We start from the raw sequence: 12273 nt of genomic DNA, 5'->3' as shown, positions 1-12273 counted from the left end.
TTAAGAAGGGGAAAAAATTAAATCAAGTTGATTGGTCTGCTTTCCTCACTCATGCCTATAATGTTGTATAGGTATAACCTCAGGCAAGATTTTCTGTTAGCCCCAGCAAAGCCCCTTTTATGGGTTTGCCAGGAATAAAGAAAATGGGTTGATGGTTCACATTTGCCTTTGAACACTATTGAGACCAGCTGGATTCCCATCAGTACCATGGCTATCGAATACTCCATCCCCTCACTCACTCAAGTCATGATGGTGCTAAGAACCAGAATTTGAATTTTAAGCTGCATCCCAAATCAACCCATCATTAGGACTCCACTCCTAGAACTGAGACACTGTGGGACAATGTTATAGAACAAAGTACAATTCCCGGCATCATAATCAGTCTCAAGCAAATGAAAGGTACTGAATTCTGTTTTTATTTGTGAATTAAGAATTGTGCATTTGTCAGCTTCTGCTGTGCATGCTACAGTGATTTCAGAAGATGTGCAAAAATACCCATCAGAAACAAAATTCAGACTTCGCAATCACAAAAGGCAAAAGGAGAAAGCTGAGAATTCAAACAAGGGAGCAGTGTGCTGCTTCTTACATCTCTGCCTTGTCATAACTGCGAGGACCCATGGCATTCTATAAGAACAAGCAGTGCCTCGAGGAAAGCTTTGAGTAGCGTTATGTTTCTAGACCTTTTTTCTTTATTGCATATGCCATGAGATTTCTTTTTTTGTTCTTCACGGTGATTATGTTTTTCAATTTTTTCCAATTGCTGTTAGGGTAAATGTTTGATTCACAACCTGCTATTCAAATATTCTGGGGATTTTTTGTTGTTGTTGTTGTTTCCCCAGGGATAGTACCTAAGTATTAAAGATTGATTTTTTTTTACCCAATACAGTTTAACAACTGGTTTCTTCTATTCAAAGATAATGCCTATTTGACCATGTTGTTTTTATCATTAGCTGGTGAATGCTTGGATGAAGTACAGACAAACTCACTCTATCTCTGGGTAAAGCATTATGTAACACAAGAGAAGACTGAGACAGAAATGAAAAAATATGTTTGATATGCAGAACACAAAAGGACAATCCTAAATTACTTGGCCTTTTCCTTAGATTTGGGAATTTTTGTTATTTAAAATGTTATTTGTCAGCGATTATGTATTTCTTCTTCATGAGCACTGATATAAAAGTCTTGATATAGCTCAATATTTCAAGGATAGGCATCAGAAATGCATAGCAAATCTTGCACATTTTTTTCCTGTGGAGTTCTCTCCACCTAAAATGACTGATGAGGAGTAACTGAGCAGATATTCACCTTCCTAAACACGACTATAACTTACCAGCCCCCAGCACACCACAGAGATATCGAGGGTTCAGTTCCAGACCACTGTAATAAAGCGAGCATCGCAATCAAGTGACTCATAATCTTTTTGCTGATGGAGGGTCTTGCCTTCGATTTGTAAAAAAAAAAAAAAAAAGACAGTACCTGTGAAGTTCAGTATAATGTGGTTTGCCTATAGATATAAAAGAAAGACTGAAACTATAAATGTATGTGTCACTGTATTTTCTCTGGCCAGTTGAAGTTTTTCCTAAAGTGAAGAATAGTCATAACAGTCACTGAGTTTTCTGTGCAAGGCAGCTTGCCACATCTTCCCCTGTAAGGTCTTATCCAGTGACTGGTACACAACTATTATACTTAATATAATGATTTAAGAAGGTACCATAGTTTTTAAGCTATAAAATTCTTCCCAAGAAATAGCAAAAATTATCTTTAGTTCTTCTATATACACACCATAGCTTATCTATACAAGATGGTTTATTTATAGATAGGCTGGACAATCTGAGGCATATTCCTAGCTTTAAAGGCATGGTTGGGAGGTTTAATGTGCTGTTTAAGTGTTCCCACTGTAGCCACATGACTTGGATTCTAGTCTAGCTGTGCACCTTGGGAAAATTATGTGTCATCTTCTTTATCTGCAAAACGGTACCAACCTTGTACCGTTGTTTCAAGACTGACATAACGTACTACATGAGAAGAACATAGATCAGCTCCTAATATCTAGTTTAAGTGTCATCATGGCAATAGGAGAGAGAAATCAAGTATTGACTGGAAATGTCCCTTTCAGGTAGTACGTTTGTCTGAGTGGACATCTGACATCATTCTGTATAGTTACAACTTACAAAATTTTTGTTCAAAATGATTAACTGATTATGACTATAGTTCTGATGTAGCTAATAGGAACCAATAAACATCTTCAGTCTAATGCCACTGTCTTTCTGTGTTAAACAGTGTCAGAGAAATAAGACTTTAAAGTGTGAATATCTCAACACTGCCTTCTAAAGACTTCCTTGCAGCAGGGTTTATCTGACCATGAATAGAAAAACAAGTGGCGAAGCAGCAAGCTTATTTCCACTCACTTGGCACCGCAAAACCCCTTTGAACAAGGGTGCTATTATCTTTGAAGTAACAGGTAGTAGCTGAGGTATTAAGCTGTTCTGGGCAGGATTTCAGACCTCCATTCTTCAGTGCTTTAGGTAGTGCACTTCTATCATAAAGTGATCAATAATAATTAGGTGCCTGGAACGAAATAACAGTCCAGCGTTATGTTTCCTACATCTGGAAGGAGAAACTTGCTTAACTAGCCCTAAATCAGTGAATTTTCTCTTTATTCCTGGGGAGAGTGTTAGAGACAGAAGAGAACATGGTGGAAATGTGCATCGTGGCACAGCACACAATCACAAAAAAATGAGATGTTATGACACACTTTCCTACAACTAAAAGAAGCAAGCCCCAAAGCATTAAATCTTTATTTCCAGCATAAACTCGTTCATCACATTGCATTCCTTGTCACTATGGGGCCATCTGTTTCACATTTAATGAAAAAGTCTGCACAATAGGTGCTATATAAGTGAAAGGACAACGTGAAGGTTGTAAACAGGGCTGAACGTAAATTAGTTTTCAGATCTTAGTTTTATTAAATCGTGTTTTTTCATGTTCCCATAAATGGGGGCCAGTAAATGGAGAAAGAATTATTTCTTTTGTGTCTCGTAGATCTCACAAGAGAAAACTAATACTGAAATTCTGTTAGAATTTGATTGGAAGTTTCCTGTGCAGATCGGGGTGGGAGTTAAAGAAAATGGAATTTGCAGGTTGTAACATAAATTTTCTTGGTGCACTCTCAAGAGTGAGGAACCAGATCCTTGCAAAACTATTTCCCATAAATTGCTTCTTACTGTCACTTCAGGGATGGACTCCAAGGACAGTCATCTTATTTTCAAAATTTAGAATCATTACTTCTGCGAAATTACTCACCTATAAAACTTGCTGCCAACATTCTCACCCCAAAACTCCAGGTCTCTGTCTTGCTTACCTGGAGACTTGTAATTGTTAGGAGCAACCCTTCCATACTTAGTCTGACCTATTTGAACAAAAGACCAAGAAAAGACTTGAGGCTTTTATTCCCTTATAATCACCCTTTCTCTCATTAACAGGAAGTTAGTCTGCTGGCCAACTACATAATTTCATTATATGGTGGCTGAGTTTTTTATTTCCCTTCAGAGACTATTGCAACAGTACAAGGAGAACCAGAGTTAGTAAGAATGTCTTCTAATGTTTTTGTTTTGTAAAATAGGACACATTGAGAAAATGCATCAGGCGTCAACATACAGTTTAACAGATGGTTATGGAATAACATCGTATAACCACTGCCCAAGTCAAAAAAGAAAGTATCATCTGCAAGTCCCTTAATGTGCCCTTCTCCCCAGCAAAGGCAGCTGCTAACCTGATTTTTTTAGTGTTATCATATCCTTTGTCTTCTTTGTAGTTTTAAATTTTAAAGACAGGCATCTCTAAACTACATATTTAGTTTTGCCAGTTTTTGAACTTGACATAGATGGAATCATAGCATATGTGTTCTTCTGTGTTGCTCTGTTCACTCAATGTTATTTTTTTTTGTATTTTTTTTTCTGAAATTGGAAACAGGGAGGCAGTCAGACAGACTCCCACATGCGCCCGACTGGGATCCACCCGGCATGCCCACCAGGGGGCAATGCTCTGCCCATCTGGGGTGTTGCTCTGTTGCAACAAGAGCCATTCTAGAGCCTGAGGTAGAGGCCATGGAGCCATACTCAGCGCCCGGGCCAACTTTGCTCCAATGGAGCCTTGGCTGCGGGAGGGGAAGAGAGAGACAGAGAGGAAGGAGGGGGGGGTGGAGAAGCAGATGGGTGCTTCTCCTGTGTGCCCTGGCCGGGAATCAAACCCAGGACTCCTGCACACCAGGCCGACGCTCTACCACTGAGCCAATCGGCCAGGTCCCACTCAATGTTATTTTTAAGATTCATTCATTTACTTTTTATTTTGAAAATTTTCAAACATAAGAGAAGTTGAAAGAATTGTATAATGACAATATTGTATAATAGTATAGTTCTATAACCATCACCTTACAGTTACTTGATTTGGCCATAGTTGTTTTTCTTTTTCTGAAGTGTTTTAAAATAAATTACTGAATCCTCTAATCATGCATCTCTAAAAAAAATAAATAAATAAGGAAAACATCCTATAATACTATAAGACCATTATAATATGTAGCAAAACTGATAATAATTTCCTAATATTTTCTTATACCCAACCCATATTTATATTTTAACAATTGACCCCAAATGGTTTTATAGCTTTTTACAGGTTTGAACACATTCTTTGTTTAAACCAACATCCATTCAAGATCATGGAGAGTGTACTTTTAGTAGTTTAACGCACAGCTTAAAACAAATCTGTGACATTTTCTTTGTCTCATCACTTCATCAGTGGACCAGGCTCCTGGAGGATGTGGCTGCAGGCACAGCTCTCAGTATTGAGAACAAATCACCTCATCTGTGCTGATGACCTGGTTCCACTCCTATGTTCTGTGACTCCAGAGGAATTACAGAAGTACCTAATATCCATATGTCAAACCCAAAACTGTTGTTGTGGGTAGAATGTATAAGGTCCTGAGCTGCTCATGGTTTAACAAATCTGGTATTACCTGGGAGAAACATGGGGGATTGCTCGTGAGGGGGCTCATTGGAATGCACATCTCGACTGACTGAAATGTCTACCAGGAGGACAGTTAGACAGACAACAGGTCACTCTGCCCCATTAGGATCTTCCAGGTCAGTCACGCCTTGCCCATTTGATATTGCAGGGTGTTGTATTTAACTCAGACATTTACTGGGAAGCTCTTGACAAAAGAGCTTGGCCCCTCCATGTCCCTGCTGAGTTAGATGGATTGACTCCCTTGGTTTCTTTGCTTCTTGCAACATGCTATTGAAATCAGCATGTCCCAGAGATTTTTTTCAGAAGGAAAGTCCCACAGTGCTCCATAAAAGGATCATATTGCCAAATGGACTTGGGAGAAACACCGGGTTGAATTGTGTTTCGCTGGTTTCCTCTGTCGGTGGTTTTGTACTAATGACCACAGTGATTCTTCAGTGTTGTGTGGCATGTCCCAAAATCACTGTCATCACATCCCTTTCCTTACAGCATCTCTGGGGATTACTGTTCTGCACAACAGATGTTAGAAAGTGCTGATCTCCATGGATTGGATGTAATCACAAACATCAGGAAATAAACTATCTCATCTCCTACCTCATGGGCCATGAAGAGTTTATCCAAGCTAGCCAGGCAGCCTTACACAAGGACAGTGGCTGGGCTGCAGTGTTGGCTCTAAGGAACTTTGTCCATGTCTCCCTCTACTTAGACTCTCCCTGAAGCTCATACCTGTAACAGTGGGGGAGGCAGGCTCTGTGATTACTATCATGTGATGAGGACTCTTATGCCTTAGATTCTTTGGTATGGTATTTTCACATGGTTTGAATTTTTAGAGGAAAAGTAATTCTAAACTGGCACCATTTCTGATTTTGAGGATCACTTGGCCTTAATTGACAAAAATTTTTTAATTTTGTTTTGAATTAATCATTTAATAAGCTTTATAGGGGTAATCAAGTTCTTGAAAACCTTCTTGCCTAGCTCTTCGATATTTGGAAAATGTTTACATATTCATAGGACTCTTGCACATCTTCCAAGTTAGTAAAAAGCACAATATTTGGTGCTCATACAGATTGTTTCTAGATTAACATGACTTCTTGAATATGTTTATCTGTCTGGAACTAGATATTAGAGTTGCATTCTATTTTACTTTTCCTTCTTCTTCAACATAGCATTTAGATTGACAACCATGTTGCTTTTCTCACTAATTTCCTTAAATAAGTGTTCATCTGACATTTGCCATTTGATCTTTCATAATGGAAGACCTCCATGTTTACCCGGTTTTCCAAACTCTTGCCCGTGTGTATACATTTAATTTTAAAACAGAGTATTTTTATCTTTAAAAAAAATTAATGCATTATATCTGGAGATAGTGTAACTGTGTGTTGATTGTTTTGTTTTGGGTCCTTCTTAACTGCAGTTGTGGCATCAATCCTCATTGTTCATGAAGTCAGACAAGAGTGGTGGTGCATGCGGCCTTGGTTCTTGAGGCTTGTTGCATTCATCATTTGTAGTATTCTAACCTAAATTCACTTTCACTGGAGTTGTAAAATATTAAAAGGATAAAAGCTACAGATTTTACTTGCAAGTTGACTCTGGTAAGGACTGAAAATATAAGACTACAGTATGCTACTGAAAATTTCAACATTTCTCAATTGTTTTCCCCCTTTCAAATTTCTCTTCCTTGCAGAATATAATTTAAAGATGATTAAGCAAAGAATTCAACAGAGATAGATTACCGTAGAGAAAAATCTAAGTAAGTCCCTGCTCTGTTACTCTGAGTAGAACCTAATGACTTGTTCCAGCATCAATATTGCTTTTTCCCCATTTCCTCATTTTTTAAATCTAAAAGCAATATTTAAATGTTGTAAAATATGAGATTTTTCTTCCATCAGTATTGCCCTGCCCAGAAATTGTATGCCTGGTGATATATTCTAGAAAAATTCTTATACCGGCTCATATACATGCCTGAACAATTATGCTTACAGTAGCAATGTCTGTATGTCCAACTTTGAAACAACTTAAATTTCCTTCAGTTGCAGATAGTTAAAGCATAGTATTTATGTTGCATGTAATGGTACACAGTACTCAAAGGAATGAGGCGCTTCTTGTTCTGATGGGAAGAGCTCTAAAACATATGGATAAATGAGAGGGGAAAAAGACTTATAGAACAGTATGAGCAGAATGGTTCCATTTGTTGTTAAAAACTGTATTTATATATAGTGGGGGTGTGTATGTGTGAAAGAGGGAGATAACAAGGGAGGAAAAGGAAGAGAGAGAGCAAATATTGAGGGAGGGCAGTAGTGAGATTTGGTGAGTTGAGTCTATGGAAGTAGGCAGGTGTACAAGGACTTTGTTTTTTCTATTTTTTAAATCATTTAAATTAAAAATATTTTCATAAATAAAATAAAAGCATATGTGTGTGTGCACAAAAGTAAAAAGAGAATGCCTAGCTATGTTTAATAGATTTATCTAATCCAGGCATTGATTAAGGAGAAGAAGCCCATTCAAGATATCTGTTTTAAACCCATTGATGCCAAAGAATTATAGGGTTCCTTGTCTTCGCACAGACCCATGTGGATATGGAGACTGGGAACATAATTAAGGAGAGATGATGGGGAGCTGACTCTCAGTAAATACAACATAAACTGAAGTGGTTGGTGGCTTCCAAGCCACCACTAATTATAAAAGTGATTAGACCAGAACTACTGTCACTCCATTACTGGTTAGTCTCCAGGCTCTGATGGAGTTTAGTGCCAGGGATCAGTTCTTCACCAGCCTTTCCACTTTCTAAAGCACTTGCTCAAATATAAACACATTTTAAAACAACAGTTTGGAACATAAAGCTGTGAAAAATCCCCCTAGTTTTTTATTTGTTTACAAATCAGTGCAAAGATAGTTGTTTTTAAAATGTAAGTCTTATGTTTATTCAGGTATGGCAAGGACAACAGACCAGGAGACAACTGCCATTGAAAAGACAGTTTTCCTTTCTCACAGATCCCAGGAGAAGGGGTCATGCTCATGCCATGGAGGGCCATATGGGGAAGCACCAGAGTCAGTCAGGAGACAGGCGAGTGGGAGAGAAACACAGGCAAGAGCTTTTTCTTATGGTATCTATGGGAAGGAATGGACATGACAGGGTAAACATGACAGGCTTACTTAGCTAGTGTGAATCATTTGTTTCTAGTGATTTTCAGTCTTGGGATGGCTGAGAATAACCTAAAGAGCTTCTTGTTACAATACAGATGTATGTGTCGCACCCTGGCCCTGTTAAAGTCAGAGTCGCTGTGGCCGAATGTTTTCCCAGGCTGAGAAAGGGACTTGACTGAGGTCACAGAGCTAGTGGGCAACCGAGTTAGAATCACAGTCCCTGTTTCCTTGCTTGCTTTCTATTCTTACTGTTGTTCTTTGGATCCAATTATACTGTTACTGCGTGCACGCGTGTTGCGTGTGTGTGTGTGTGTGTGTGTGTGTGTGTGTATGAAACAGAGAGAGAGAGAGAGAGAGAGAGAGAGAGAGAGAGAGAAAGGGAGAGAATATGTATCTGAATTTCCTGCATAAAATAGTTCCCCTATTTTATAACTGGCTTTTTTCTCCTGAATAAGTGTGTCTCAGAAGTATGTGACGATTCTCAAACTGGCACAAGCAACTAAAATAGCCCTTCTCTACCCTGCCTCAGCACTCACCCTGAGGCTGCCAGGGCAGCTGCCAGCCAGCTTGCTTCCTTGGGTAGCGCTGCCCAGTCCTGTCCGCATCGCCCATCCCCCCCCCTCCCCCGCTGCAACCCAGGCAGCCCTGTCATGCGCTGCCTCTGCTCCATTCCTGCACTTTGTTTCCACTTGAATTTCCCCCAGGATGCCCACTGAATCATGAAGAAGTGCTCCCCTTCCCTCCTCCAGCTCTCACTTGGGAGCTTTTGCCTCAGGTGAGCGGTGGGTCCTGGCGGGGGCACACCTCCTAACTGAACAGTCCGTTCCTCACTCGGGTGCTGCAACTTGGAGCAAGAAGACAGCAGTGGCCAGCTGTCCCCTGGAGGTCCACCAGCGCCGGGCAGTCTCTCCATCCACAGAGTTCTTTAGGAGATATTTTCATACCATTTTTGTAATAGCTGGGGAACAAAAAAATCCTCAGTGAGATATGATCTACATAAACTAAGTATTTCAATAAGAAATCCCGCCAATAAAAAATACCACTCTCAGGAAAATGCACCATGGCGCAGAGGTTAAACAGTGATCCAGGTGATGTTTTCTGGTTTGAATCCTGGTTCCTCTTCTCAATGACCTGTGACTGACAGGCTGTTGAGCTTCTCTCTGCAACAGTTTCCTCAACTGTACGTCGGGGTGGAAAAAAAATTACCTATGCCTTTCTCATAGGTAATTTGAAGATTGTTTTGGAGATTAAATGAAATATCTGATTAAAATGTTTATCATAGTATTGTAAAAATGCTAACTAATACCATTAAGTTACAACAGTAAAGTAGAATTTACAGAAGCGTTCCCATATATCACATTTCAATATATTGAAGTATGATTCCTTTAAATAAGCATTTTGTTACCTGTTCACAACTGCTTCTCTGTTTGTGTTTTACCTGCAGCCCTGGAAAGGAAGATATCAATGAGACAAAGCAGAGAGGAGCTGATAAAACGAGGGGTCCTAAAGGAAATTTACGACAAAGGTAAGGGGTTTGTCCACCCTCCACGGGCCAGAAAGCCATGCTTGAAATCTGCACACGTACTTCTCAGAGTTGGGTCTGGTTTTCTGCGTCACTCTATCATGGTTTGAACCTTTAAAACCCCATACAGTTTTGGAGAGAAAAGAGAACGTAGCAGACAACGAGAAAGCTGTAGTATGATATGATGGGAGGACACAAAGCTCCCCCATTCTCAGCATCAGAACCAAACCACAGGATGCTAAGAAAAATGATGTGGGTCCAGGAATTATGACGGCGCTGGTTGTGTGCCTGTCAGTGTGCAGATACACACAGCTGGGGTGAATTGAATTGCCTAGGCTCTTTCAGACACTGGGGTTCCCGGAACAAATGTCAAAACTCCACAAACATCTAGAATTTTCCTAACAGATTTTATTGGCAGTCCATCACCTCACAGTAGGAGAAATCAAAATGGGTAAAGTGATACACTATAACTGTACACATATGATATTTCAAATGCTAATAGTTATAGTGATTCAATGTTCTGTGATTGTGTCCACTCATCTTTGCCAATGAATAGTGTGGGTCTTTGGCTTATTGGATAACTGCCTTTAAATCAAATGTATGGAGTGGTTACTCAGTGTTTTAAGTATTCTTCACTTCTTTTTTCTAAGGGTTTTACAGTTTTGAATGACAATCTCTCGTCTCTCACAGGTCCACCATTCACTGAGGGTTTGAGTGAAATGACAAGCGGTTGATTCCAATCTTGTAATTGCCTGTCTCACATCATCTTGTTGTTTGGGACTGGTGTTATTTGGTGGGTCAGTTTATTAAATCATATATTTTCTTTAAAGATTCATCCTGCCAGTAAGGGAAACCCTGTAATTCTGATAACACCGTCAGTTTCCCATATGTTTGTGCGTCCTCTTTATGCCTCATTTGTGTTCTGATACAAAGAGGCACATGTGTGTCTACCTGTGGTGCTTCTCTCTGACCCTGCTTCTTTTCAGTGAGTTGGTTCTTATTCCTCTGGCACATTTCACTCATCTATCCCCACGAGGGGCTTCCTGGTGGAATTGTTCAAGCATTTTCTCTTAGTACAAATTGCTCCCCTGAAATGGGACACGTAGGAAGGGGCATCACTCTTGCCCTGCCCTAGTGATGGGATCTGGGTTGGATATGAAATTGTATTATTTCAAACTACCTTCTATAATTATCAGAGCCTCCTGGGGTCAAGGAATGCCTATGGTGGGCCAGTTTATCTTATTTCTAAGTAACATTGCACCAAAGTACAACTTCTTTGATTGATTAAGCTTTCCAGGGAAAAAGAATCCATAATTTTGTCACTCTTCTCTAATGTCTTGCTTTCTTTACAACCTTCCAAAACCTTCCTCATCTCGACCTAAAATCATCATGCTTCCTTCCAAACTCCTTTCTTCACATGCACTCCCCAGGAGAGATGGAAGGTGGCTAACTGCAGTTATAATAAGCATCTAAGTGTGTAAATAATATTACTGTCAGAGCTAAAGCCTATTCAGATCCAGTTAAATGATCCTTCCCCTCCCATTTTTCATCCTGCAACCTTTATATTTCTCATTGTAAAACTTCAGCAATACTTGGCCCTGGCCGGTTGGCTCAGCGGTAGAGCGTCGGCCTGGCATGCGGGGGACCCGGGTTCGATTCCCGGCCAGGGCACATAGGAGAAGCGCCCATTTGCTTCTCCAACCCCCCCTCCTTCCTCTCTATCTCTCTCTTCCCCTCCTGCAGCCAAGGCTCCATTGGAGCAAAGATGGCCCGGGCGCTGGGGATGGCTCCTTGGCCTCTGCTCCAGGCACTAGAGTGGCTCTGGTCGCGGCAGAGCGACGCCCCAGAGGGGCAGAACATCGCCCCCTGGTGGGCAGAGCCTCGCCCCTGGTGGGCGTGCCGGGTGGATCCCGGTCGGGCACATGCGGGAGTCTGTCTGACTGTCTCTCCCCGTTTCCAGCTTCAGAAAACGAAAAAAATAAAAATAAAAATAAATAAATAAATAAAAACGTCAGCAATACTCTAAACTAGAGAATACATTTAACTACAGCATGCATCATTTTCATTATGCATAATACTTGGACTAAGGTAAGCATCGCCTAAGTAACATCCTAACAATCAAAGAAGTCCTAGATTATTAGAACAAAAACCTCATTTTATAGAGAAATTGTTAACATATCATTATTGGTAGTAGTTTCATCATCATTTATATTTTTTGAAACCACTTTACAAGCCTTACCCTCAGTGAGTAGGCCCAGGAGTTAGGAGGGAACATCATTGTCCCCTTTCATCTGAGGTACAAAGACCTATAACTCCCTCAGAATGATCTTACCAATGTCAGTGGCTAGGGAGAATCCAGCCCCCTGAGATCTGATTTAATTTCCTCCTCATGCCCTGACCCTGCCTCCTCTCAGTCTCCAAATGAGTTGTTAAGCCGTCACTCATTCTTCCCTTTCTATGATATCACTCACCTCGTTGAACCTAGGATTCTGGTGGGTAAAGCAAATAAAATTATTGGCACAACCTGAGTGAGCAGCAAGTGGCAAAGAGACTTTAATCATTTTTCAAGTTGTTCATTTCAAAGATAA

At 40.3% G+C, this 12273-nt stretch overlaps 1 protein-coding gene across 4 annotated transcripts in view; it reads left to right on the top strand.

Annotated features, from left to right (window-relative positions):
* The window catches only part of PHACTR1 (phosphatase and actin regulator 1), a 657956-nt gene that overhangs the window by 506464 nt on the left and 139219 nt on the right, over nucleotides 1-12273 (top strand). For all 4 annotated transcript variants that reach the window (XM_066268374.1, XM_066268377.1, XM_066268376.1 and 1 more), the window contains one exon: nucleotides 9608-9688. In XM_066268374.1, the coding sequence (XP_066124471.1) occupies nucleotides 9608-9688 (81 nt within the window). The remainder of the gene's footprint in view (nucleotides 1-9607; nucleotides 9689-12273) is intronic.

This window comes from Saccopteryx bilineata, chromosome 3 (genome assembly GCF_036850765.1).
Source record: "Saccopteryx bilineata isolate mSacBil1 chromosome 3, mSacBil1_pri_phased_curated, whole genome shotgun sequence".
Taxonomy (NCBI): Eukaryota; Metazoa; Chordata; class Mammalia; order Chiroptera; family Emballonuridae; genus Saccopteryx; species Saccopteryx bilineata.
Note: the sequence above shows the minus strand (reverse complement) of the source record. Positions and strands in the feature narration are given on the sequence as shown.